Source organism: Rhododendron vialii, chromosome 3a (assembly GCF_030253575.1).
Source record: "Rhododendron vialii isolate Sample 1 chromosome 3a, ASM3025357v1".
Lineage (NCBI taxonomy): Eukaryota > Viridiplantae > Streptophyta > Magnoliopsida > Ericales > Ericaceae > Rhododendron > Rhododendron vialii.
Window position 1 is genome coordinate 32,240,014 of NC_080559.1, and position 27,342 is coordinate 32,267,355.

A 27,342-nucleotide genomic window follows, 5' to 3' on the forward strand; every position below is an offset into this window, starting at 1 on the left:
TGAGCTCAATACATGCTTTAACGGTTTATTTAGATGAAATTGTGAGCCACAGGTTGACGAACCGGCTGACAAGCCGGCTGTCTGAACAGAAAGCTGTGACAACCGGACGACCACCCGGATGACCACTCTATTAAACGGCTAGTTTCAAACGGCTAGTTTCCAACGGCTAGTTTCAAACGGCTAGTTTCCAACGGCTAGTTTCCAACGGCTAGTTTCCAACGGCTAGTTCCAACGGCTAGTTTCCAACGGCTAGGAAGCATATGGATGGCTATATAAGGCATCAAGAACTCATTAATGAGGACATACACAAGCTACAACATTCCATATTATTGCAAGAGCAAATTCTCAAAAGATCAAAGCCAAAAATTCTCATTGTTCTTCCACTTTCATATTATTCTTGAGAGAAAATTTGTACAAGTCGTGAGCGATAATTTTCATACCTTCTTCACATACTTGTATTTCCTAAGTGAGTGTTTGAGTCAAACACTTGAAAGCTTAGAAGACCAAATTCGGGTTGGAATTTGGGTGTTATTGTTTTTGAGAAGTTTTCGGAGAAAATTCTTGCGGTTGTGCTAGCTCCTCGGAAAAGCTAGAGGCATTCGGTTCTTGTAAGCACCCGCAAGACTTACAAGTTGTAATCTTTTAAAGATTAGTCTAACCTTCAAGTAATTGCTTGAGGAGAAGTGGAGTAGGGCCGGACCGTGGACAAATCCGGACCGAACCACTATAAACGGGTTCTATCTCTCTATCTCTCTATTTTGATTGCATACTTATTGTTTGCATATATTGTTAGAGATAAATTTTTATTGGTAATTATTACTAGCAATCCTATTCACCCCCCCTCTAGGTTGCATAATTTGGGTAACAATTGGTATCAGAGCCTCGGCTCTTGTTTGTAGATTTAACCATCTAAGAGTTAAGATCCATGGCAACCACTAGTAATGTTTCTTGTATCGAAGGTCAATCGTCCAATAGACCTCCCTTGTTCACCGGAGAAAATTACTCTCATTGGAAAAATAGAATGATGATCTTTATTCAATCCACGGATTATGATCTATGGAAAATTATCAAAAATGGTCCCATTATTCCTACTAAGAAAGTTGGAGAAGAGACTATGCCTAAACCAGATTATGAGTGGAGTTATTTGGAAAAGGCTTCAATAGAAAAGAACTATAGAGCTATGAACCTTCTTTTTTGTGCTATTACTCCCAATGAATATGATTGTGTTTCCGCATGTGAATCGGCTAAAGAAATATGGGATAAGTTAGAAATGTCACATGAAGGAGATAGTCAAGTTAAGGAGTCCAAAATTGATATTCTTGTGCATAGCTATGAGCTCTTCAAAATGAAACCGGATGAATCTATATCTCAAATGTTTGCTAGATTTGCTAGTATTACTAACGGTTTAAAAGCTCTTGGAAAGATTTACAGTCAATCCGAAATGACAAGGAAGGTGCTCCGTTCCATGCCAACCAATTGGGACACTACCACCTCCATCATCCTACAATCCAAAGATTTCTCAACATACACGATGGACAAGCTCATGGGATCTCTCATGACGGAGGAAATGCATCACAACCTTAAGGGTGAAAAAGAGAAGAAAGTTAAGGATCTTGCCTTCAAAAGTACAACAAGCAAATCAAAAAGCAAGGAGGATTCAAGCAACGAAAGTGAGGATGATGAAATGGCGCTCATCACAAAAACGTTCAAGAAACTCCTCAAAAATAGAGCATCTCACAAAGGCAGAGGATTTTCAAGAAAAGATGGAGGCAAAGAAGAAAATAGTAAAAAGGATCCAATCATTTGCTACGAGTGCAAGAAGCCCGGCCACATCAAAAGTGAATGTCCATATGCAAAAAAATATTCAAAGAAGGACAAAAAGAGAGCTATGATGGCCGCATGGGACAATAGTGACGATAGTAGCTCCGATGAGGACGATGAGCAACAAGAGGTCGCTAACTTGTGTTTCATGGCCATCGAAGAAAACGAGGTAGATCTCGACTCATCCTATTCCTTTGATGAATTATTTATTGCCTATAAAGAGTTGAAAGTAGAATTTGAAAAGGTTGTTTCTAAAAACAAATTTCTTAAAAAGGTTGCTAAAGATCTTTCACTAGAAATAGATGATTTAATTGAAGAGAAAGATATTTTGGAGGAAGAAAATGAAAGTTTAAGAACCTCTTTGGAAAAAGAAAAAGAGTATTTGAAGGATACTTCCAAAAACGAATCTTTAGAAAAACAAATTGATGATTTAACTAATTCTCTTTCAAAACTCACTAATGGAAAAGAAAGTTTAGACATTCTTCTTGGAAAACAAATGGTTTCTTTTCACAAGGCCGGAATTGGTTATAATCCCACTCAACACAAAAATCTTTTTGAAAAAGATGTTCCTCCTTCTAGCCATTCTAAATTGACATGTCATTATTGTGGTAAAATTGGTCATATTTCTCCTACTTGTCCTATGAAAGGATACTCATCTTCTAATGCAAAAAAGGTCTGGGTTCTTAAGAACCGTATCAATGCTAACCTTCAAGGACCCAAGATGATTTGGGTACCAAAAGTCAAGAATTGATGTGCTATTGTAGGTATGCTTCAAAAGTTCTCTCAAGGAAGGAAGTTGGTACCTTGATAGTGGATGTTCAAGACACATGACCGGTGACAAGAGGGCTTTCAATTCTCTTTCGTCTAAAGATGGTGGACATGTCACATTTGGAGACAACAACAAAGGCAAAATCATAGGAATCGGTGATATAGGTAATTCTCCTATTATTGAAGATGTTTTACTTGTTAGTGGTTTAAAACACAATCTTCTTAGCATAAGTCAATTATGTGATAGAGGAAATCGTGTTATCTTTGAAAAATCCAAATGTATCATTGAAAATGTCAAAAGCAACAAGACACTCTTCGTTGGACAAAGATTTGAAAATGTATATGTTTTTAATCTCAATGATTTAAGTAATTGTGATATAAAATGTTTTTCCGCTTTGAGTGAAAATAGTTGGATTTGGCATAGGCGCCTAGGACATGCAAGTATGGATACTATTTCAAAACTCTCTAGAAAAAATTTGGTAAAAGGTCTTCCTAAAATCAAATTTGAAAAAGATAGACTTTGTGGTCCTTGCCAACAAGGAAAACAAACCAAGGTTTCTTTTAAGTCCAAAAATGCTGTTTCAACTACTAGACCTTTGCAATTACTTCATATGGATTTGTTTGGACCAACTCGCTCTCCAAGTCTTTGTGGAAACTATTATTGTCTTGTTGTTGTTGATGATTTCTCTAGATATACATGGGTGATGTTCCTAGCTCATAAGAATGAGGCTTATCCTAATTTCACTAAACTTTGTAGAAGAGTTCAAAATGAAAAAGGCTTTGTTATTTCTAACATTCGTACGGATCATGGAAAAGAACTTGACAATTCTTTATATGAAAAGTTTTGTGATGAACATGGTATTGGTCATAACTTTTCCGTACCTCGTACTCCTCAACAAAATGGAGTAGTAGAGAAAAAAAATCGTACTCTGGAAGAAATGGCCCGCACTATGCTTTGTGAAAACTCTTTGCCAAAATATTTTTGGGCGGAAGCCGTTAATACCTCATGCTATATTTTGAATCGAGTTTTAATTAGGCCTATCCTCAAGAAAACTCCTTATGAGCTTTGGAATGGTAGAATACCCAACATTAATTACTTTCATGCCTTCGGTTGTAAATGTTATGTATTAAACAATGGAAAAGATAACTTGGGTAAATTTGATTCAAAATCGGATGAAGGCATTTTTATTGGTTACTCTCTTACTAGCAAAGCATATAGAATTTATAATAAGCGCACTAATCTTGTTGAAGAATCTATTCACGTTTCCTTTGATGAATCTAATCCTTGTGCTACTAAGGATGTTGTTGATAATGATGACTTAGAGATTACACATAAGATTCATGACTTGACAATTCAAGAAAAAGTTGATGGTGATACTCAAGTAGAAAGCTCTCAAATCAAAGAAGATGAAGTTATTAATCAACCTCAAGATGCCATGGGAGACAACCAAGATCTTTCCAAGGATTGGAGATTCGTGCAAAACCATCCAAAGGACTTGATTCTTGGAGAAGTTTCGAAAGGGGTAACCACTCGCTCGTCTCATAGAAATTTTTGTGAAAATCAAGCTTTTGTTTCTCAAATTGAGCCTAAAAACTTTCCGGAAGCTCAAGATGATGAAAATTGGATTTTGGCCATGCAAGATGAGTTAAATCAATTTGAAAGGAATAAAGTTTGGGCATTAGTACCTAAGCCTCTTGATCACACTATTATAGGTACTAAATGGGTTTTTCGTAACAAGCTAGATGAATCCGGAAATATTGTTAGGAATAAAGCTAGACTTGTTACTCAAGGTTATAATCAAGAAGAAGGTATTGATTTTGAAGAAACTTTTGCACCGGTAGCTAGATTAGAGGCTATTCGCATATTACTTGCCTTTGCATCTTTCAAAAATTTCAAGCTTTATCAAATGGATGTGAAAAGTGCATTTTTGAATGGGTTCATAAATGAGGAAGTTTATGTCAAACAACCTCCCGGCTTTGAAGATCATGTATACCCCGATCATGTTTTTAAACTCTCAAAAGCTTTATATGGTTTGAAGCAAGCACCACGTGCATGGTATGATAGACTTAGTTCATTCTTGCTTGACAATGGCTTTACTCGTGGAAAAATTGATACTACTCTTTTCATTAAAGCCAAAGGTAAAGATATGCTCATTATTCAAATATATGTTGATGATATTGTCTTTGGTGCCACTAATGATAATATGTGCAAAGAGTTTGCTAAGTGTATGCAAGGTGAGTTTGAAATGAGTATGATGGGGGAGCTTAACTTCTTCCTCGGACTTCAAATCAAGCAAACTAATGAGGGGATCATAATCAACCAAGCCAAGTATGCGAAAGAACTTATTAAGAAGTTTGGCATGGAAGGATCAAAGCCAATGAGCACACCAATGAGCATATCAACTAAGCTAGACAAAGATGAGAATGGTAAGGCCGTCAATGAAAAGATGTATCGAGGTATGATCGGCTCATTACTTTATCTCACGGCAAGTAGACCTGATATAATGTTTAGTGTCTGCATGTGTGCTAGATTTCAATCATGTCCTAAAGAATCGCATTTAAAAGCTATTAAACGTATTTTTAAATATGTTGCCGGTTCTCATGACTTAGGATTGTTTTATCCACGTGGAGTTGCATTTGATTTAATTGGTTATTCGGATGCGGATTTTGGAGGTTTCAAAGTTGATCGTAAAAGTACAAGTGGGACTTGCCAATTTCTAGGGCACTCTCTAGTGTCTTGGCATAGCAAGAAACAAAATTCCGTAGCTCTATCTACCGCCGAGGCGGAATATGTAGCGGCCGGAAGTTGTTGTGCCCAAATATTGTGGATCAAACAACAAATGGAGGATTTCAATTTGCAATATGATCATATTCCTATTAAATGTGATAATACTAGTGCAATTAGCTTAACCAAGAATCCAATTCAACATTCTCGAACAAAACATATTGAGAATAGACATCATTTTATAAGAGATCATGTTCAAAAAGGGGATATTGAACTTAACTTTATTAGTACCGACAAGCAATTGGCGGACATTTTCACAAAACCCCTTGGTGAAGAACAATTTTGTTTCATTCGACGAGAACTCGGCATGTCTAATCATTTATGAAAAAGTTGTGTTCTTGATGTCAAAAGTTTTTTTTTTTTTGGATTCAATGTTGAGTTGATTGAATTCGTAAATATCATACTTGATGGAAAGTACAAATGATCTTGATAAAGAAATCACCCTTCAAACATTTTATCATATGTTTCATTTTCCTGTGTTTGGTATGAAGAAAATCAGTTTTATGGTCTTTAATGTTACTCCTCTTAAACGATTTCTGGACTTAACCTGCATTTGTCAGTGTAGAGACCCGTATTTTATTTCCATAATTCTTTATGTTTTATTAAGGCATGAGTTGTGATATAAAATGGAGAATGAGTTCGGATGTCGAATGTGCTAGAATTTAGAAGTTCGGGATGCAAGTGTAATATGCATGGGTGTTTAAGTGAAGGTGTGTGTAGGGGATAATTCTCCCCCACATATATTTCTTTTCTTTTCCGGGCAGACACACACACGTTTCTCTCTCTCTACTCCCTCGACCGACTCTCTCTTTTTCTCACCTCTCCTCCAAACTTCTCTCTTCGATTTCATCGCCTTAGAATGAGATTTCGGAAAAATCCCAAGTACTAAAGTTGTTCTACGCGACGAGATCTTCCTATTGATCGAAGAAGAATCATGATCGGAGCACTTTGAGGTTTCCTCCATGTTCGGGCTTGCTTCTAACCCTCGAGGTAGGGATCTCCTACCTTCTTTACATGTTTAAGTGTTGGTTAGATGTACAAGAATCAAGTTTGATCATTTATTTTGAGTCTTGAACAAATCTGTTATATGCTGATAATTTCGTGGGTTTTGGAAATCTGTCTTTTGGGAGCCCTCTGCTAGAAATCACTGGCATTTGTCATGATTAAGACCTCAAGGGGCGGGTCAGGGTCGTGACAGTCAGTCGGATGTCCAAGCGGATGTCCAACCGGACAACCGTGAGGATTGAGACTTATTCAAGCTTTTGCGTTGCTAACTCTGATTTATTAAGTCTGTTACACTTAGTTTGTATGAACTTCATGGCTTAGTGCTTAAATTGTCTCTTATATACTTCGCCGATATGAATTTCTTGTCTCTAAGCTTGCAGGGATAATCATTCTCGGTAATACCCCTCGCATTCTTTAAAAAGCTCTCTTTTAGGGGGAGCATGTATTAAGGGGACACAACAATAAACACCCGAACACAATTTTCTTCCCCTATTCTTGTTCTTTTCGGCGCCACCCCTATTCTTGTCCTATTCGGCGCCGCATCCCCTATCCTATCTCTATTCGGTGCCGCATCCCCTATTATCTCTCTTTCGGCGCAGCAATTCAATCAATTCGGCGCACCATTTCAAACACTTCGGCGCACCATTTCAAACAATTCGGCGCAGCATTTCAAACAATTCGGCAATCTCATACTCTATAAATTCAACAACACAATCTCTATCTCCTCATCTATCTATCTCTCCTTCTCTCTCGGCCTAAATCTCTCATCAAGCAATGGCAAACATACCGCAAGGGTTACCGTTTGAGTTTTACGAAAGAGATGCCGAACGAGCAGAGTTCAGGTTGTTTATCCAAACCATTTGGATGCAACTCTTTATCTTCATTCTGCTGTGTGCGTTACTTACCATGAGAATACCACCATGGTTCGGATGGAATGTAAATGTGGATACTCTGTGGTATTGGATTGGCATTATAGCTGCCGTTGTAGCAGCCATTATTCGAGAATACGAAAATCAAGGACGCCAAGCTCTCAATGAACGAAGATAGAGTGCTACAGGGCAAGAGCGGCATGGTGCTGGAACCATGGCCCTATTGTTTTTCTCTTTTTAGTTTTTTTTATGATGTCACAGGGGGAGAAAAAGCCAAGTTTTAATTGATCTATCTTGCCATTTTGGGCAAATTTAAAAAATTGCTTGCTATGATCTGATGATTATTGCTATTACTCGTTGATCATAGATAACTGCTTTGGTGCATGTATTAAGGGGGAGATTGGCATAACTCCTACTTGAATAAAAACTATCATTTTGTGTCATCATCAAAAAGGGGGAGATTGTTGAAAAATGTATGCATTATAATTTGTGAAAATTTATATGCATCTCTATTAATTATTTTGATGATTAATTCAATGATATTTTTATTCGGCAAATACAAAATTATCGAAAAGTCGATTCCCGAATTAAATATTTTCGTGACCTTGAAATATAGCATAAAGTCTCTTGGATTCATGATTTATATTTACAAAGACTTTATTGAGCTCAATACATGCTTTAACGGTTTATTTAGATGAAATTGTGAGCCACAGGTTGACGAACCGGCTGACAAGCCGGCTGTCTGAACAGAAAGCTGTGACAACCGGACGACCACCCGGATGACCACTCTATTAAACGGCTAGTTTCAAACGGCTAGTTTCCAACGGCTAGTTTCCAACGGCTAGTTCCAACGGCTAGTTTCCAACGGCTAGGAAGCATATGGATGGCTATATAAGGCATCAAGAACTCATTAATGAGGACATACACAAGCTACAACATTCCATATTATTGCAAGAGCAAATTCTCAAAAGATCAAAGCCAAAAATTCTCATTGTTCTTCCACTTTCATATTATTCTTGAGAGAAAATTTGTACAAGTCGTGAGCGATAATTTTCATACCTTCTTCACATACTTGTATTTCCTAAGTGAGTGTTTGAGTCAAACACTTGAAAGCTTAGAAGACCAAATTCGGGTTGGAATTTGGGTGTTATTGTTTTTGAGAAGTTTTCGGAGAAAATTCTTGCGGTTGTGCTAGCTCCTCGGAAAAGCTAGAGGCATTCGGTTCTTGTAAGCACCCGCAAGACTTACAAGTTGTAATCTTTTAAAGATTAGTCTAACCTTCAAGTAATTGCTTGAGGAGAAGTGGAGTAGGGCCGGACCGTGGACAAATCCGGACCGAACCACTATAAACGGGTTCTATCTCTCTATCTCTCTATTTTGATTGCATACTTATTGTTTGCATATATTGTTAGAGATAAATTTTTATTGGTAATTATTACTAGCAATCCTATTCACCCCCCCTCTAGGTTGCATAATTTGGGTAACAGTCCCCTTTGTGTATTTTGTGAGACGTTTTCGTCCACACTTTAAAGGTGTACTATTTATTTTCTCAAATTCGTCCCTCTTGTGTATTCTGCGAGACATTTTTGTCCTCACTTTAAATGTGTAATATTTATTTTGTCAAATTCTCTTAAAGAGAATTTTCGTTTGACCAAAAAAAAAAAAAATACTTCTAAAGAGAAAGGACCACGTGGAGACATGTCATGTGTTGGAAGTTTAAAAAGGATATTTACCCATCGAGTGCTTTCTTTCGTCGGCTCGGTTGTGCCCAAGTAGTCGATTGGCTTTTTATCAGAGCAAATTAACGATCAAAGGGAAAATTACTTGGCTTTTTATGTTACCACGTATACTTTCAACCAAGACAGCCCAACCAAGGTGAAGTTCCGAGTCATTGTAGTGGACTATCTTTCAAAGTATCTTGTCGTATTGAAAATTATGATATTTTTACCTCTAAGTACAACAAAGTGAAATTTAATTTCCATTAAAAAGAGATGAAATATTTAATTATTACTAGGCCCATTTTTATAAAAATATATTTACCATTAATGAAAGTATCACCTTAAGATTTTATAGTACCTTAGGATACCCTAGGGTTTAGGTTTAAGCGCCTTCATAGAACCCTAATAGAGTCTTAGAGTTTAGGTTTAAGCACTTTCATAGGGATTTTAGGATGCACTTTTCTATTATAGGATTTTAACGGTTTAAGCACTTTTATAAGGTACCTAGGAGTTTAGGTACTTTCATAGGATACCTGGTGGAAATTATTTTCTATTTTTTGGACTAGAGGTTAAAAACCCTTGAATTATAATAGTATAAACCTATTTATATCAATCATATATTGAATTGATTGATATCTGATCCACACAAATTAAATTTTAACAGGGTATGGTGCCTTAACGAGCTTTAAAAAATTTACAATTTTGATTATTCAACTAGAGTGATAAAGAATCTACAAATAGACCATCAACACTGTCCACCTATTAAGTTCGATTTGGGTTTTGAGGAAAGTGTTGAGATAAATGAGTGAAAAGAGAGAATAAAAAATTTATTGGAGACTGTACTCAAGGATTTTGAGACCCCAAAATGAACAAGGCTAGTCTTGAAACTGTGTTTTTTCCGCCTTTTTTTGTACTCCATTACAACTGTTTGTTTTATCTCCTTTTTATGAATGAAGTTCTTATATTTTGCCACCAAAACAAAAACTTTGCACTCTTTCAACATTTCAAACATTTTATGAATGAAGTTTTTATATTTCGCCACCAAAACTTAAACTCTGCACTCTTTCCACATTTCAAACATGAAAGATATAAATAACTTTCACGCATCTAATGTCAGTCAAACTATAATTAATGGAATGATCTTGTTCGTCAAAAAAATTGTCAGTCAAACTATAATTTAGTGTTGCAGCAAAAAAAACATCAAAAGCATTTTCCAGGAACCCAGCAGTCTTAATACTAGTAAGTATCCAATAAACAGGCCTTCGTTATCTCCTGAGCACAAGCTCGAAATCAGTAGCTTGAGTCATCAACACATTTCAGTGAACTCCATTGAGTGAGATCAACAGCGAAAGGTGCACAAGTGGCTTCCAAATTGCGAAATAACATCGACTAGGCCTCCGTAACCAGCCACTGCTGCAACCTGCAGGTAATAATAAGTTGAAATCAACAAGGAGAGGAGCAAGGTACAGGAATAACACCTCATACGGCAATCAACTTCGTTCAGTTTTTATAAATGGGAATTTTGGATAACCAAAAGCCAGCAAGTTCAGACAGTGGAAAAAGGTGTCAAACTTTGTGAGTGCAGCAAACATACGTTTAATCGGAAAATTGAGTCTGGCAAAGAAGCTGAATTTAAGTCCGGTATTTAGTAATGCTTTTGAAAACAGATCTCTGATTATCAAAGTGGTTTAAGTTGCAGCCAAGGTCTACAAAGTGCTTCCAACTAAAGGCACCATATTCTCGCCTCTCATATTTCTTTTGTTGCGTATGCGTGTTGGGAGAGGGTGTGAATACAACTCTATTTCCGCATTTTAACCTGAAGAGGCTTTAGTTCAGACAAAGGCTCCTATCCCTGATCATAGAGGAGAGTGAAAGCCCAATTGGTCTGGCCCCTATATAGTCCAAGGTTCAAGACTTCTAGCCAGGGGAGGGTATCCGAGGGCAACAATTTCCACATAAGGGGGTTTGATGATATCGCGAGCAGTTACATCTCCAGGACCTTTCTCAGGGTCTCAAAGGGAGCAGTTACATCTCCAGTACCTTTTTTGGGGTCTCAAAGGGGCATGAAAACACATTTTTCTACGAGTGCGAATCCTCTTCCCCTAGCTCTCTGGTCAGTTAAGTGGGTGGGGCTCCCTCGAGAGAAGAGAATGATAACAGGAAGAGGAGCTCTACACACCTATGTGATTTCATGGCAGAGATTGAGAAAACAAGGCGGAATGCGGGATAACAAAATGTTCAGCTCGTCGGGAAAGGTTCTAAATAAACTAGTTCTGCTGGTGAAATGGTTGCTGCACCGACTTGAAACAGTCACACAGGACCAGCTAATCCAAGAATGTGCCGCTGCACAGAGGCTGGGATGCTACCCTTGCTTCTGAACATCCACGCTCTTAGCACGAGATTTTGAGTTTCATGTGTCTACCATTTCACCACCAAGGCATCTTGAAAGTGAATTATATTCCATGAACGATATAATATCCAACATAAAAAGATCAATAATTCCACAATCTTGGGCTTCTTTTGCAGACATAAACACTTGTTCTTCAGATCTTCCTTTATAACGTTGTAGGTTTACTGCTTATGGCCTTCTTTAGTATGGTGACCTCGCCCCTAATCTCTAAAGCTTACCACCCCTCTATATTACTAAAGCTCGAAACACTTCCATGACCCCCTGCCCTCAGCCTTCCATCATGGTCCGTCTGACCAGCCCATCTTTTTCCAAAGAAGAAACTGCTCGCTCGAAATCTGTCTGTTCAGTTGTGAAACAAGGCGAATGCCTATATGTGGGTAGATCCCTCTTATGTACTCTATATACTCTTCCTCAATACCTTTATTTTCAGAAGGTTTTCGGGAGTTGTGCGTGAAGCCAAGAATTCTTCATATTCACTCTTCTGAGACTATTATAGATTTTTGGAGACAATCCTAAGATCATAATCCTGACCAAAGAATAGATGTAAAATCTTTCCAAGAAATTGACGGGAGAACCTAAATAAGGCTTTGATTTGGATTTTCCCCCCATTTACGTACTAGACCACTGAAGAGATTTTCATTCCTTGTCTACTCTTTCCAGTTCCATTAATTTCCGGTCATCGGTATCAGCTTCATTCTCCATCATTCATGTCCTGGTACGTCTCAGAAAAATAAGCGTGCTGAGCATAAGCATAGACACATTCTGGACATCGTTCATGACCTTCTCATTTCTACCATCTGACTGAGAAGGTATACGATAATAATGCCAATTTCCACAGTAATGATAAGAATGGAAATATAACTAATGGCCACTGTGCGTGAGTGGAGATCCTAATAAGAGGTCAAAAGGATAAAAAAGTATTACATGGCCAAGAAAAGGACAAAATTTAAAAACAAAAAGTCAAAGGAAAACATACACCCGTAGGATGAAGGGAAATGGAAAATGCTGACTGAGGTGCACATTGTATCTGCGAAATAACAGCCCCATTCATATCAATCCGACTGAGTGATGGTTCTGCTCCAACTGCTAATATCTGAGAAGATAAACTCATTTAGTGGGGAACCTAAAGGGAGGAAAACTAACGGTGCATGAGATAAGATAAATGAATTATGCTTATAGTGCATCACAAAAATATTTGAAAGAATAGAAGAAAAGTAACTGGTAAAAGAAAATCACATGCACATTCAAGTGGTTATATAACAAAAATCGGAAGTATTGGAAAAGAGGAGAAACATATGGTTTGAAATAGCAATTGTTAAATGGGATGGAATAGGGAAAAAGTAGGGAAGGCATAAGCAAGCAAGCCATGTCGTGCCACACAATATTTAATAAATACCGAGATGAATAAATTTCTAAGAACTACTTAAAAAGCCTTGCTGAAGGGCATTAAAGCAAATTTCCGCAAAATTGCGGGCAATAAAGGTAAGGGGGAAAGGAGAGTTTTTGGAAAGCTGAAAATCTTCTTGGCAACTGTAGAGATGACTTATTGTGGTTGCAAATTCGACAATGAGCAGCAAGTGAACTTCATAACATCTAAGCTTTACTGTAGATTTTCAAAAGCAATTCAAGATAAATGGGATTTTGAGTCTTTGAGAAATCATAAAAATGGAAGAAAACATAAGAAGTTAAAAACTTACTTGATTGCCATCAAATACTGCATCTTGAATTGAAGCACGAGTAGGTATCGTCGAAATGCATTCACGGGCAGGAAGATTCCAAACAGACAAATTCTGGCCATTGCCACAAGCCTATAGGTAAATTAATAGGTTACAGTCAGGCAATTAAGGCAGGAATCATAGGATGATCTTCAGAATTCAACAACCAGTAACAAGACATTAACATTTTACCACTAAAGCGAATGGTTTTATAATATCATTTTTTCCTGGCACAATACTAAAAAGATCCTTTACACTAAAAAGAACTTCTAAAAAATGGCAAACAAAAGTGCATGACAAGCCACTGATCCAACATAAAATCTTTGTGGCATTCACTTACCAACCAACTCTCACTTGCATCAAGTGCAATGCAACTGACGTGTGACTCTTTCAACTTCCTGTCCTTCACCAGGTCAATTACTTGAACACACTTTCCACTTCTGCAATCTACAAAACACTATATTACAAGCCACAAAGTACAATAATGTGCAATTTAAGGATAAATCTAATTATGTGTCAATTACAATGTGCACCAAAAACTAAAGGAAATGTTAGTTAAACAAGATACAAAATTTTTTAAGCTACTCCAGGCCTCATAGCCTAATAACAGAGGGAATTTACCCCATATTCGTGCCGTTCCATCTTCGGATCCAGTTACAATCTGAAAATACAAAGGATGACAAACAAAAAAGAATAAGAACCAAGAGATTATGAAGACAATGTCAATCTAGCATCCAGGCCATACTTGATAATTAGGTGATGTAGCTCAGTCAGCCTCTCTAAGCAACCCGACAGACACAGATGGAGACAAAGTCTTAATGCAATTTTCAAGGACCATAAACTCATCCATCATCTCACCAGTGCATTTCCCAAAGCTTAAATCAACTAAACCAATACAAAATTCCATCATCAACAGGGCAGCAAAAGCTTACTCTTTTCTGAATACCAGAATACTCTAGATTTCCTAGTTTAAGAGTAGAATTGTGAGCACATACACTGCCCAAGATTGGAGTTCTATTTGTTTTTGTTTTTTTTGGCTAAGCGCCCAAGATTTGGAGTTCCTCAAAACTGCAACATATGGCACTAAGTCACTAACAATACAAATAAAACACTATACCAGCACATCCGCACATGGGATACCAGAACTGCCCAAATGGGCGATCGATTCTCATCTATCTCCAGATTAGAGAACCAATACTCTGGCAACTCACGAGTCTGACAAACTGCAAAGTTGACTTTGTGGTACATTCAAGTTCTCTAATCATGAGTTTACATCTAAGTGGACTATTCTGGTGTTTCACTGAAAAATGTGCTTGAAAAAATGTTGATATTGCTCAACAAATATCAATGCCAAAAATATAAGTTAAAAACTTGACCTGATTGCCAGAATTACGGGCAACAATACAATGCAGATAGTCTGAGTGCCCCTTGAAAACCATTTTCATTTCACTTCTCTCCTGAAAAGGTACAGAGGTAAATATTACTGAATCAAATTAGCATAAAAAGGAGCAAACAGAGGGTGAGAGAATACAAATGAAAAGCACATATAAGTAGCAAATATATTCACCTTCAGTAAATACATACCACATCCCAGCAATATGCACAACAATCACCAGAAGCTGAAAAAATTGATTCCCCCTATTTCAGGAGACAAAAAATGAAAATAGAAAAAAATCAAGCTCGCTGCCGGATGGCTCATACAGGTTACTATAATTCAAGAGTTCAATACTTCAATCAGTCATATGGTTGATGCTTAGGAAATCAAACTCAATCATGACCACATGCAAACTTTTGATTTTTCATGTAAAACCACGCCAATGAGCAAACCCAGAAAAATGCCCAATTTTTTCTGTATTTTTAATGGAATTAGAAATTAATGCGAGTGGTATAAACCCACAAAAATTCAACTCATAACTTTCCCAAAAAATACTACGGTGCCAATGCAAATAACCAGTGTGATTCATAGGAAGAGGCAAAATATTGCAAACCTGATTGTCAACAGCAATGGCATTGCTCTCTGGGATTGGAGAAAGAGAACCCCAAGGACCCCTGGAGGCAACAAGACAAAATGAATATAGGGCATCAAAAAATGAATATGGCGCAGCTGACTTAATATCATGCAAATGAACACCCAAAAATAGGAAACAGCAACAAAAAAACTGTCATGTCATATTACCACAAAAACCACATGAAAAGAAAGATAAGAAAAGCAAAAAAGATAGACCACCCACTTCCAAAAAAACATGGTACTATCCAACCAATAGCTTGGCATAAACATTTCTATAAAACTTTGTGAACCTTCCATCAACATTTGACCCCCCTTAAGCGCAGCAGAATATAAGAAGCACTTTAAGCTCTTGTTTCTTAACGAGGTATCCTCAGTTATACAGCTTCACATTTACGTTGAGGAAAAGCAGTATTTCGATTTTGTAGACTTCAGTATTTTCCATACAGAAGCGGAAGTTCTAGCTCCGGCCATAGAAAAAGTAGCAAGATCACTATGATCGGTTTCCACAAACAAGCAAAATATACTCATTCAAGCAGAATCTTGAAAATGCGAAAATGATGACACCCACATTTTACAAAATCTAGGGTGAGAGTACAAAAATAATAACAATCCAAAATCAAGTATATTTCAAGTTCAGGATAAGATGGATAACTGACTTATATTGAGGGTTCACCAAGTCAAGTATTGGCTTCAAATGGCCACCTGCGATTATAAAATAAACAGCAAATAAAAGATGTCAAGAAACCAATATCAATATTAATGAGGCAAAGCACAATATCACTTCAATAAATCCACAAAAATAGAAACCTAGAAAGTTTAGCATCGTAATGTTCCAACTGAAACAAAGCTCTGACCACAATGATTGGAAAAGCCAGAAAAAAAAATGTGGAGAAAAAAAATAAGCACTGATAAATGAACCTTTATCTGGGTTCCATGACGACAAAAAAATGGACACAGCTAAGGCCCATGTGCCGTGTGATCTTAAGTTATGACCAATCTGACCTTCCAACTAATTTCCACACCAATATCATGCTGTAAGGCACTCAGCAATTACTCTGTCAACTTTGCCATAAAATTTTCAGTACGGTTGACATTGGATGCATCGCAATGTCAACAATTAGCCAAGCAGGATAGTGGGAGGAATAACAAGTATCAAGCCAAGGCACACATAGGTACCTCAAGTTGTCCTCCTATGATCCTATCTATAGAGTTCTAAAAAATGCAAATGCAAAGACGAATAAACATTCTATGAGAACTGCATAATGAAATGCTCAGGTTGTGATAATCGCAAAGCTCAACAACCAATCTTCGAATTCTAAACCTGTAGGTCTATGAGAACTGCATAATGAAATGCTCAGGTTGTGATAATCGCAAAGCTGAACAACCAATCTTCGAATTCTAAACCTGTAGGCCAAATAACAAGTATCTTTGTCCAACACCACGGCACTATAAGTTCAAACTTATTTTACACCTAGAATTTACAAAAACTTGTGTCCCTGACATTGAGCTCTAGAATTTTTTTTCCCGGGAAACAATATGTGCATTCTACTTAAGTTGGTTCATATGCTCAATTTGATAAACAATGCAACAGATTGAAAATTTTGAATGCTAAAAATGCGAAAATCTTGATCAACAGCTAGACAAAATACTATCTAACCTATTCTTGGGCTTTAGTGCAACTTCTAGGAGTAGAACAACAGTGTCCTCAAAATGTATGTGCCAAAAGGGCAATTCAGTATGTGATTGGATGTCCCACAGGTCATCTTTTCTAATCAAAATGGTTATCGCGGTCTACCTAGGAATATCCCCCTAGCAAAAATAGAAACCAAGAAAACAACCCGAAAGTATGTCCACAGGCTGTGTGGTTTGAGAGACCTGTTAAACACTTTACGTACCAATTACCTTGCAAAGGACTATCCCCCTCCCTATTTGAGAATTCCTTCCACCTCCATCCTCGAATCCGGCCATCGTCGCCACAACTACATAGCATGACAGAGATCACACATTCAATATCTTTCATCGTGTTTGGTTAACGGTTCACATAATAATTAATCAGTCTGAAACATTTGACAGGGGTATATTATAGTTATCTCTTATACCCATTTATCCTTTGGCCAACAAATAAGACTAATAATGAGAGACGATGACAGAAAATATGCTTAGTTCGTTTCAAAAGCGAAACAAAATATTATTTCCATACAAACATAACAGATACAAATAGGGCTGAAAATGAACCAACCCATCCGCAAACTGTTCGTGGCTCAACTTGATAAGGCTTGTCAAGTTTGATTCGTCTATTAAACGAACTGAACCTGAATCTCAATTCTAGACATGTTTAATAGATGAACCAAATCCTCGGTTCGTCAAACTGTCATTTGGCTCAAACTCAAGTTCACTAAAAATTTAACAAACAAACCTGAACATTCTAGAACTCGGCTCTGGCTCATTTTCAACTCAAGATACAAATATGCTTACTTGCTAAAAACATAACAAACCTGAATATGCTTACAATGTAGTATCAGAGTCAATATCTTTGCAAAAAATACCTAGGTCAAATAGAACTAAAATGCAGAATCAGACCTCAACAACAAAGAATTTTCGCCATTCCCACAAAATTTGACATCGTAAGCAGGTCCATCATGCCCTTGAAGCAAGCGTTGAGGTCGAGCCAGCAACGAACTACAGAATAACACAACCAAACACACACACACACACACACAGTGAATCACCCCCAGCCATAATCAACTCTATAAACCAAACCAATCATTACCAAAAATAAACCAGCACTTACTTCTGACCCCTACCATTGCTGAAATCCAGTGCCTACAACCAAAACAGACGGCAAAATTAACACAAATAAAACTACATATAAGGCTGATAAACAAACCAGACAACTCAAATTTGAGCTCGTGTCCGTTCATTAAAAGATAATCCGTTTGTTCCATAAACAAACCAATTTTTTTTTTTTTAAAAAGGCTAAGCTTTCAAACCACGCTCGAACAAACTACTTCTCAGCTCCTTCAACTCGTGATATTTAAAAAAATTCAGCTACTCGAAATCGGCTTGATTCATAAACAAGCTAAGCTTTTGACATGTTTTGAAGCTCGTCAAGTTTTCAAATCAAGCTTGAACAACTAACCGATTGGCTCGTTTATAAACCCCTAACTACGTATGTGACTACACAGACAGACAAGGATATACTGTGTATATATATATATTGATTGAGAGAGAGAGAGAGAGAGAGAGAGATTACGAGGGAGGAGATGGAGTAGGAGGCGATGGAGCCGTCGCTGGAGGCGGCGACGATGAGGTCGGGGTTAGGGTTGGGAGAGGGAGCGAAGGCGGTTCTGAAAACGGTTCGGCATTGGGTTTCTCTCTCCTGCAATATTGTATGTCTGTAGGTGTCTTCGTCCCAGTTACGGCAGTCAACTCCCATCTTCGCTCTCTCTCTCTCTCTCTCTCTCTCTCTCTCGCTCTGGTCTTTCGAGGGCTTTGAAATCGAACTTCTCCAGTTTAAGGGGAGTTCGCTTTTACTACGACGATTTCAGCTCCTTTGCTTTGCTGGTTCAGTTCAGTGTTTTTAAAGAGAGAGGCCGTGTGGAGATGAAAGACGGCTTAGGCAGATACACGACGTCGTTTAGAATGTGCCCATTTCTTAAACTCTCACCACGTCTAATTATTATTACTACCATGATTATATGATAGAGCTTACATGTAATCTGAGACTGTTTATAGTGTTTAGTGGAGTAGTATTATTCAGTTATACCCAGTGTTTTCTAACAAAGATCGGGATTGATCGGCGATTACCAGGCGAGAGTAATCGTCAGTCAGTGCCTAGCCTTGGACGTTTTAGGGCTAGCTGGTGAGATTAGTTACCGATTAATTAGCAATTTGCGTAAGAAGTTCTTTGAATTTTTTCAACCGCGGTGAGAAAACAGAGCTTTTTTTTGCGTCAGTAAAATCCCATCACAGATAGTCCAAGCCCGTCACAACACCTTTTGAGTCGATAAAGCGACCGGAAATTGATTGTTTGCAAAATCAATACCCGATGAAGTTGGGAAAGACAAAATTAAGAAAATTAATATTCATACTCTCTTTTTGTTATGCGTATATTTTTTTTTAGTATTTAAAATGTATGTATTTTTTTATTAAAAGCTAGATAAAATAATGTAAACAATAAAAAAAAAGTGTAAATATCAATTTTCAAAATTAAATACTGGAGTAGTTCAGAGGCACATTATTGTGACTTCTAGTCCTCTTTTTTTTTTTTTTTTTAAAATGACTTCTAGTCCTCTTCATTTTTGTGACTTCTTCCGGTCCTTTTCATTTCAGAATAATTGCTAGCTACTATAATTGCTACCAGTAAAACAGATGAGTGGTTAGCAAAATTATTACTACTACTAGAAACGACCACGTGGTATATGATTATTGGTTATCCCATTTTGAGGACCGTGGTGCCGTTCACACTGGATCAAGATCTCACTTTTACTGCATCACCGACGCTGTTCAACGTGACAAAGCACCGTGGTGATAGTAGCAGTTAGCAGTCAGCAATCCCAGCTCCTCTCTCTCTCTCTCTCTCTCTCTCTCTCTCTCTCATACAACACATATCCATATATAGAGAGAGAGGGTGAGAGAAACCAACAGTAGAGACCTCTCCCAATGGAAGACTTCAGATCCAAATCATACGCCGGTGGCAGGATGCAGCTAGACAGTACCCACGCCCCCGACGGGCCCCGGCCCGGCCCCACCGGGCTCCAAGATCTCCGATGCTACAGTGCTTCATACGCATCGTCGTCGTCGTATAACGGCCAACACCCGACCCAGACCCATTTGGGTCCGCCCAAAGACCTGCAGTACTTCAAGAAGGGGAGACCCTCAAACGGGTCAACATCCAAGAGCTGGAGCCTGGGCGACCCGGAACTGCAGAGGAAGAAACGGGTCGCCAGCTACAAGGCCTACACTGTCGAAGGGAAGGTTAAAGGGTCGATAAGGAAGAGCTTTAGGTGGATAAAGGACACGTGCAACCTGATGGTCCATGGTTGGAGGTGAACCGGTGGACAGGTGATCACGACCCCTTTGCCAAATCTTTGTTTCTGTTGATCTTGGTTTGTACTGATTTGGGTTTTCTAGCTTATGTAATGTCAAATACTAATATTTAGATTTTGTTCGCCATTATCAATAACCATTGGTCAAGGAGTTTGATAAACTAGTCTTAAATTGCTACAAGTCCCTATTCACATATGACAGCACTGGGGAGAGGATTAGTTAAGGTGAGCGACACCCTGACCATCATACCAAAAAATAAAAAAATAAAAAAATTGCAATAGGAAGTTTGGTGATCATGGGTGAGTTTTATTTTGGGATTTTTTGAGCTAATTGATTTGAGGTTGTATTTGGGAATTTTGAGTTAAGTGGTTTTATAAATAAGTTGTATTGACAGAGTTGACCTTGCCAGGACCTGAGCTATGTAAATGTGGATTTTGATGTAATTGGGTCTTGCGTATCGGATTATAGCTTCTTTGGTATCACTGATTCACTATCACGGCTGTCTTGTTCTATTTGATGTGCTTTTTATAGTATATTTTGAACTGATTTGGGTTGTGCAGGTTATTTTCGGATCCGGATCCTCTGTGACGATCGGGATCTTGTGAGGGTTTTTGATGAGAGGGTGCCACCTATTATGCCAAAGATATCCAAAGGTGCAAAACATGAAAATGTGGGTTGCTTGTAATTTTGTGCTCGAACGACGTCATTTAATAGACGGAACCCAAACGGCCAAAAAATTCTCAGTCTTCTCCTTCATTTGCAGTTTCCCTTTTCAACCCAAAACCTTGTTATCAACCAGGACACCTATGTCCATCCACCAAAAATTCCACAAAATTTCATTCTTCTCCTTCGATTTTCAGTTTCCACTTCTGATTTGGTTCAATGATTTGAAAATTTTGCTTCGTAGATTGAAAAGTGAAAGGGTAAAGGAAGAACAACAAAAGCCCTAATTTTGATTTGGGAAAAACTGAAGCAAAAATGGAGGGTTTTGATTGAATGAAAATCAGAACCTAGGAGGAAAAAGAAAGGAAGATAACTTCGGCGTTGGTTGAGAAGATGAAAACGGAGAAGAAGAATATGAAAGCAGTTGTGGGTTTTCTCTCTATTGGCAGCAGAACTGTAGTACAAGAATTAAAAAGAAGATAACAATTGAGGGTAACGGAGAAGAAGATCCGGCTGAGAGTTTTCCCACCGTTAGAAAATTATCCCATAAAACTGTGTCATTTAGTTTCAAAAGGAGGAGTATCTATTGTGGACCATTGGATCTTCTCATTAATGCGTTGGTGTCCTCTCATCAAAACTTTCACAAGATCCTCATAGGCAGATCCGTGTATAAGGGTATGCCTAAGACACACATGCGCATATACTACATTCGAATTGGTATTGAAGTGTCTCTAAAAAACCTATCTGTAGCTTTTATGGGTTCTTTTAGTTTTTTTTTTTTTTATAACCTTTCCTATGGATATCAATGACTAAATGTTTCCATTCTTTGCAATGAATTATAGTAGTTCAACTAGTATCAACTACTTTGGTGTTCCAATGTGGACATGCAAGAGCTTCTCAAATGAAGTGATGTTTTTATTTGACAGGTTTTGCAATTCTGAAAACTGGGACTATGTGGAGAATGCGAAAGGGAAAATGCAATCACGTCACGTAAAGAACCAACCGGTTTGCAGTTGGATCAAGTTAAAAAAATGTATTACATAAGCAAAATTGTAACAGCTTAGGAAGAGATTACTTAAGAGTTTTCTTTAAGTACTGTGCAATTTTTTTTTATGTTGGAAGTTCTTGCAGCTTTTTTCTTCTCCCTTATTGGATAATTGGGGAGTATTTTGAACTTTTGCATCCTTGATGGAAGTTCTAGTAGCAGAATGATCTGTAATGTTCCCCCCCCCCCCCCCCCCCGCAACCAACCCACCCACCCACCCAAAAGGCCCAAAATCAAGCCGCTTCCTATTTTCAGTTTAGGGGTATTTGGCCCAAACCCAAAACTAAGTAGGCCCTTTCCAAAAACTAAAGGCCTAAATGATTTTCTAAGCCCACTTCGTTTGATGACTGTGAAAGAAAAAAAGTAGTGTAAAAGAAAACAAAATCCCAATTCTCGGTTTCTTTCACCCCATTATTTTCCCTTCACTGCTTCTGTTCCGTGCCCTAAGCCCTTGACTAAACTCCAAGCACCTCAAGAATTAACATGTAGTAGTCAGAGGAGAGCACCGGCAAAGTATTAAGCCGTAGCAATTTCTCAGTGGTCGGTGGTCTTTCTTTCTAATCAGATCCTTCTTTGAACCAACACTCCAACAGGTATGGGTTTCGAATCTGATTGCAAAGAGGGACCACCGACCATCGAGAAATTGCTACGGCTTGATACTTTTGGGAAGAATACGGCCAAAGACCCCTAAACTGAAATAGGATGGGGCCTTTTTGGGTGCCTGGGCCATAGCCTGGTGGGCTAGACATTACAGATCATTCTGCTACTAGAACTTCCATCAGGGATGCAAAAGTTTAAAATACTCCCCAATTATTCAGTAAGGGAGAAGAAAAAGCTACAAGAACTTACAACATAAAAAATAAAATAAAATAGCACAGTAGCTAAAGTAAACTCTTCCTAAGCTGTTACAATTTTGCTTCTGCAATACATTTATTTAACTTGATCCAACTGCAAGCCGGCTAGTTCTTTACATTACGTGATTGCATTTTCCTTCTCGCATTTGCCATATAGTCCCAGTTTTCAGAATTCCACAACCTGTCAAATAAAACCATCACTTCATTTGAAAAAATCTTACATGTCCACATTGGAACTTGTTTTGCGAACACCAAGTAGTTAATACAAGTTGAACTACTATAATTCACAGCAAAGAATGGAAACATTTAGTCATTGATATCCATAGAAAAAGTTGAAAAAAACTACAAGAACCCATATAAGTGTCATTGTGCTTGTACTAATAATGCTGAACTAAACCCGTTTCATTAATCCTAGTGGAAGTTTACCATGTTCAGTATCAGGCCCAAATACTCTTCACAGCTAGAGATATCATGAATTTGATCAATCTTTTGTATTCTCTTAAAACTGGGTACTGCTTCAAATACTATGATGTACCAGTATGACTGTAATTGTATAAGATTAAAAAATGCATGTATTTAACAACCAAAATTTAAAAGCTTAGTTGTTCTTTGCTTTATTGTTGACCACGAATTCTCCGTGACAGACTATCGACATCCGCCTTAGGTCATGTTGTTTTGAATTTTCTTTCATTTTTCTAGCTTGTTATATTTGTTGATCTCTTTGATCTAGCTGGGTTAAAGTTCGGCATTTCTTGTAGAAGTGTGTCGGGTACTTGATGTATTCTGTCTGGCTGCTGAGATGAGAAAATCAATAATAGATTAATAGGTTAATTTTCATCTTTAGTTAGTCATGTAATGGGAACATAGGACGTGGGTTGCATTGTTCTGTGGAAATCTATAGCAAAAGAAAGCAGAGAGATTCCATAAATTGAAGTTTCTATTATTTCTTCATTTTATTTTTCTTAATTGCAATTGTTTCTTTTAGTATTGCATGTTTTGGCTACAAGTGTATAAGAGATCAGGATCTTCTCATTAATGTGTTGGCATCCTCTCATCAAAACCCTCACAAGATCCTCACAGGCAGATCCTCACAGAGGATCCGGATATGTTCTATTCACCCATCATTGGTATCACTGTCATTGCGAGGTTGTAGGATGTTGATTGTTGATACTCTTTATTTATTTCTTTTACTTTGAATTTTCTATAAGAAGTCTAATGATAAAAAAATATAAAAAATTTCCGTAATTCTACTGATGTTGGGAAAGTTTTATTCAGGCTTTAATTGCTTTTGGTATCGAGGAGTTGTAGTTGATCTGCTAAGGATGTGAGCTACTTGAGGGTGAACTAATATAGTTGGCTGTTATGTATGGATTTTCTTTAAGGTATGGTTATTGCTACCTGATGGTCCATGATTGAAAATTTGAAGGTGATCACATCTGCTTTGCCATCTTGTTCTTATTGTTCTGTGTTGCACTGATTTGCGTTGTGTAGCTTATGAGTAGTTTCTATATTCACTATTTTCATAAATTGATCAATTAGATTGATGGCTATTGATGAACTGTTTGTATATTTTCATAAGAAGGTTGGACAAGCTTTATCTGAGGATTTGAGTGAGAGTATTAATTTTGAGTTGTCGTAGTGAATGATCATCTGGTTTGGTCCATTACTCCATTGGGATATGATCTATTTGAAGCTGAATTGAGGCAACAGTAACTTAGATTATGATGAGTTTGAAGATCAGTTATGGACGTAATTTAAGAGTACTCCATTGAATATGCGAATAGTTTCATTGCTCCCTAATTTACCATTGATATCTTAGGATAGAGGCTTTTCTTTCTTTCCATTCATAGTGCATCTTGTTTTGTTTGTCGATGTTACATAGAATTTGGTGCTAGGTAAGGTACTCGTTTTCCATTCATATAAGTTTTTTCTTCGTATCCCCCTCATGGGGGTTCTTTCTTGTCCATTTGACGGCTTACATGAGTGTAGCTGTCCGGTTGGAATGGAATTTTCCGAGATCAGGTGGGATTCAAGATTGGTTCCATGCATCCCCTTAAAAACAAGATTGAAGTGCCTTGCAGGCATTTTTCATATCTTCACTTTAAAGACAAGAATGACTGGCGTCAGTTCATCATATGTCCTCCATCATGTCATCCTTAAATCAATCGGTTAGAGCCTCAACTCAAAGTTCTTAATAATACTTCATTCTTTTGGCACCAAATCCAACCGGATGTATCCAGTCGAGCCCTGAACGGTTCCACTCCAGATATATAAGGATTGCCGAGGTTGCTTCTATGCATGTGGAGCTTTAAAATTACGATGTTTACAGGTTAGGATAGTTCGTGGTGCATTTGGATTGCTATTTAAGTTACAATGTTGAATAATATCATAGCGGTTTTGGATTGCTCTACCTTTCTTATGTAGTGAGGTTAAATACCACTTTCGCTTACCAAATTTTCAGTATAAATATATCCGCTGAGCGTGATTTTGGATGGATTTTGCAAGTTCTGCATCTGTTTCACTGCTCCTCGTTCTTTACTTGATCTTCCTTCATTTGTCTATGCTTTGCAAGTGCAAGGCAGCGTTATGTTGTTGAGATAATCTGCCGTTTGAGATATTAGTGATTCGAGTAGGTTTTGCTTTTGATAATTGAATCTCCAAGGCAGTTTACGTGCACCTCAACTAATTCTCCCTGGTGTTACTATTAAAAGGATTACTGGTCTGTCCGTGCCCTGCTCTCAATCCTTTTCCAGGGTGTCAATAGCTGGTCTGTCCTGTTCTACGAAGTGACGAGGAACTTCCCTCCAACTGGGTTGAGGTGGGTAATTCCTATTGTTCGCAGCTGTTAGGTCCAATATAATCTCTTGCTCCCACAGTTCCGCTTGCTCAATCAAAGCTATTAGCTAGAGCCCCTACGAAACGTTTGGAGTTTCTTTGTTGCGAACTCGCGAGTGACCATGTAGTTCATTCTGTGGTTTTATAATGTCCGTCATCTGTCGTCGTTCTTGTCCATGAGTTAGATTTTATGAGAAATCGTGGCGGTCAAAGATGTTACATGCAGAATATAACTGAAACCAATAGCCGACCCCTTGTTGGCTGAGGATGCAGAAGAATTTGAGGCCGTTTACCAATTTAAAACCAAGTTCTGAGATTTCAGTGTTTTATGGTGCTCTTGGAAAAATTACTTGTAACTCGTTGCAAATATGTTCACCCTAAAAAAGCAAATATTGCTACTCCCTCCGTCTCTTATTTAGAGTTCAGTACTCCATTTTGAGCTGTCCTTTAATAAGTGTCTATTTTGTAAAGTTAGGAGGGTAAAAGTTGGTGCATTATCTATTTTGTCCCTAAAAGTATATTTTATTTTGAAAAAATAGTGAGTAAAAATGTAAAGATGATGGGTAAGTAGGGAAAATGGAGGAAAAAATTGATGTGAAATGTGTAATGATGATGTCTTTTTAATAAGTTGGAGTTTCAAAACAGAACACTTAAAAGGGGACGGAGGAAGTAACTTGTATCGTCGTTTGGGTAAAGTATTTTAAAGAAAATGCAAAGAATTATCATCATTTTCTTATTACAGCTAGTTTACTGCAAGAAATAAGGGGAAACTACAATCTCTTGCAAATTCTGAGAAGAATAATGTTCATTTTTGCTTACTTTGGTACAGTACAAGAATTCATTCATTTATAAGATGTAACAGTAGCGAAACAGTCCGCAGTATAAAAACAGAGTACAACGGCTCTGTAGGAACAAATGGGAGCCGAAGAGAAGAGTGATACTGTACGTCTACACTATATTTGGCCGGAGAACAACTCACTTTACATAAAAATAACACATCTTACTATCTTAGGAATCATTTTTCTATTAACAATGTGCCATCCCATATCAACCCAGTGCCCAACCACGAGCACAACGGTGAGAATTTGTGAACATAGTTACGGGCTTATAATTAATTTTGTGAACACAAGTTACGGGCTTATAATTAATCCAATCGACAAACTGATTAGGCAGGCGTTCCAGTAACTTGGAAAAGTTACTTTTTGAAAAAAAAGGTAATTTCAAGCTCAAAAATCATGTGCTTACGCAAATAATTTTCTTACCAATATAGATCTTGTTTGATAGATCTCATTAAGACCTTTTAAACGGTACCAAAAAAATTGAAAAAATATTTTTCATTTTCATTATATTTAAATTTGAAATTACCTTCTTTTTTCAAAAAATATTTTTTTGGAAAAGCGGAATGCCCCCTAAAATGGCAACTATAAGAGCAATTACATTCCAATTGAGATATCGGATTTGGCAGTGAGTGTTTCTCGGCATTAATTTGATGAAAACATTCATCCTTTATGATCGTCCATTTGATGAAAGCATTTCAAAGTACGTGACCGAACAATGAAAACAAATACTCCGTAAGTGATGACTAAATATTTTACATGAAAACTACCATAAAATATATCCAGACGTTTTTAAGTTAAATCAGACAGCCTGAAATTCAATCTTGGCTCTATACATCAAAATTCTAGAAGTTCTGAAAAATTCAGGACTCGCACTGACGTGTGATAGAGCATGACAAAGACCCTAATCAAACCTAATACACCTCCGAAACTCAATATCCCCGACAAACAGTTCATTTCT

General features: G+C 37.6%; 2 protein-coding genes across 4 annotated transcripts; one reads left to right on the plus strand and one right to left on the minus strand.

The window, feature by feature from the left end:
* Window positions 1-10,068: 10,068 nt before the first annotated feature.
* Window positions 10,069-18,660, minus strand: LOC131320056 (THO complex subunit 6). 2 transcript variants are annotated; one of them, XM_058350605.1, is made up of 13 exons: window positions 18,353-18,653; window positions 17,891-17,922; window positions 17,680-17,778; window positions 17,002-17,078; window positions 15,756-15,801; window positions 15,080-15,140; window positions 14,676-14,729; window positions 14,468-14,548; window positions 13,713-13,752; window positions 13,432-13,538; window positions 13,074-13,184; window positions 12,353-12,469; window positions 10,069-10,386 (listed from the first exon to the last, which is right to left on the minus strand). In XM_058350605.1, exons 1-13 carry the CDS (start codon window positions 18,533-18,535, stop codon window positions 10,306-10,308), a joined length of 1,089 nt encoding a protein of 362 aa, XP_058206588.1. In that variant the 5' UTR covers window positions 18,536-18,653; the 3' UTR covers window positions 10,069-10,305. The 2 variants fall into 2 exon arrangements, with proteins under 2 accessions (XP_058206588.1, XP_058206589.1); XM_058350606.1 differs by lacking the exons at window positions 10,069-10,386; window positions 12,353-12,469 and adding an exon at window positions 12,494-12,979 and having other exon boundaries at window positions 18,353-18,660.
* Window positions 18,661-19,617: 957 nt separating this feature from the next.
* On the plus strand, window positions 19,618-24,312 carry LOC131320057 (uncharacterized). 2 transcript variants are annotated; one of them, XM_058350607.1, is made up of 2 exons: window positions 19,618-20,163; window positions 23,986-24,312. In XM_058350607.1, the coding sequence occupies exon 1, from the start codon at window positions 19,762-19,764 to the stop codon at window positions 20,149-20,151; it is 390 nt and encodes a 129-aa protein (XP_058206590.1). In that variant the 5' UTR covers window positions 19,618-19,761; the 3' UTR covers window positions 20,152-20,163; window positions 23,986-24,312. The 2 variants fall into 2 exon arrangements, with proteins under 2 accessions (XP_058206590.1, XP_058206592.1); XM_058350609.1 differs by lacking the exon at window positions 23,986-24,312 and adding an exon at window positions 20,709-21,311.
* Window positions 24,313-27,342: the final 3,030 nt, after the last annotated feature.

Coding starts and splice junctions, on each gene's coding strand:
- LOC131320056 (XM_058350605.1), bottom strand. CDS start 18,535: ATGGGAGTTGACTGCCGTAACTGGGACGAAGACACCTACAGACATACA. Junction 17,079..17,679: donor GAAAATTCTTTGTTGTTGAG/GTCTGATTCTGC, acceptor CATGCTATGTAG/TTGTGGCGACGATGGCCGGA. Junction 10,387..12,352: donor TTTCCCTTCATCCTACGGGT/GTATGTTTTCCT, acceptor TATTACCTGCAG/GTTGCAGCAGTGGCTGGTTA.
- LOC131320057 (XM_058350607.1), top strand. CDS start 19,762: ATGGAAGACTTCAGATCCAAATCATACGCCGGTGGCAGGATGCAGCTA.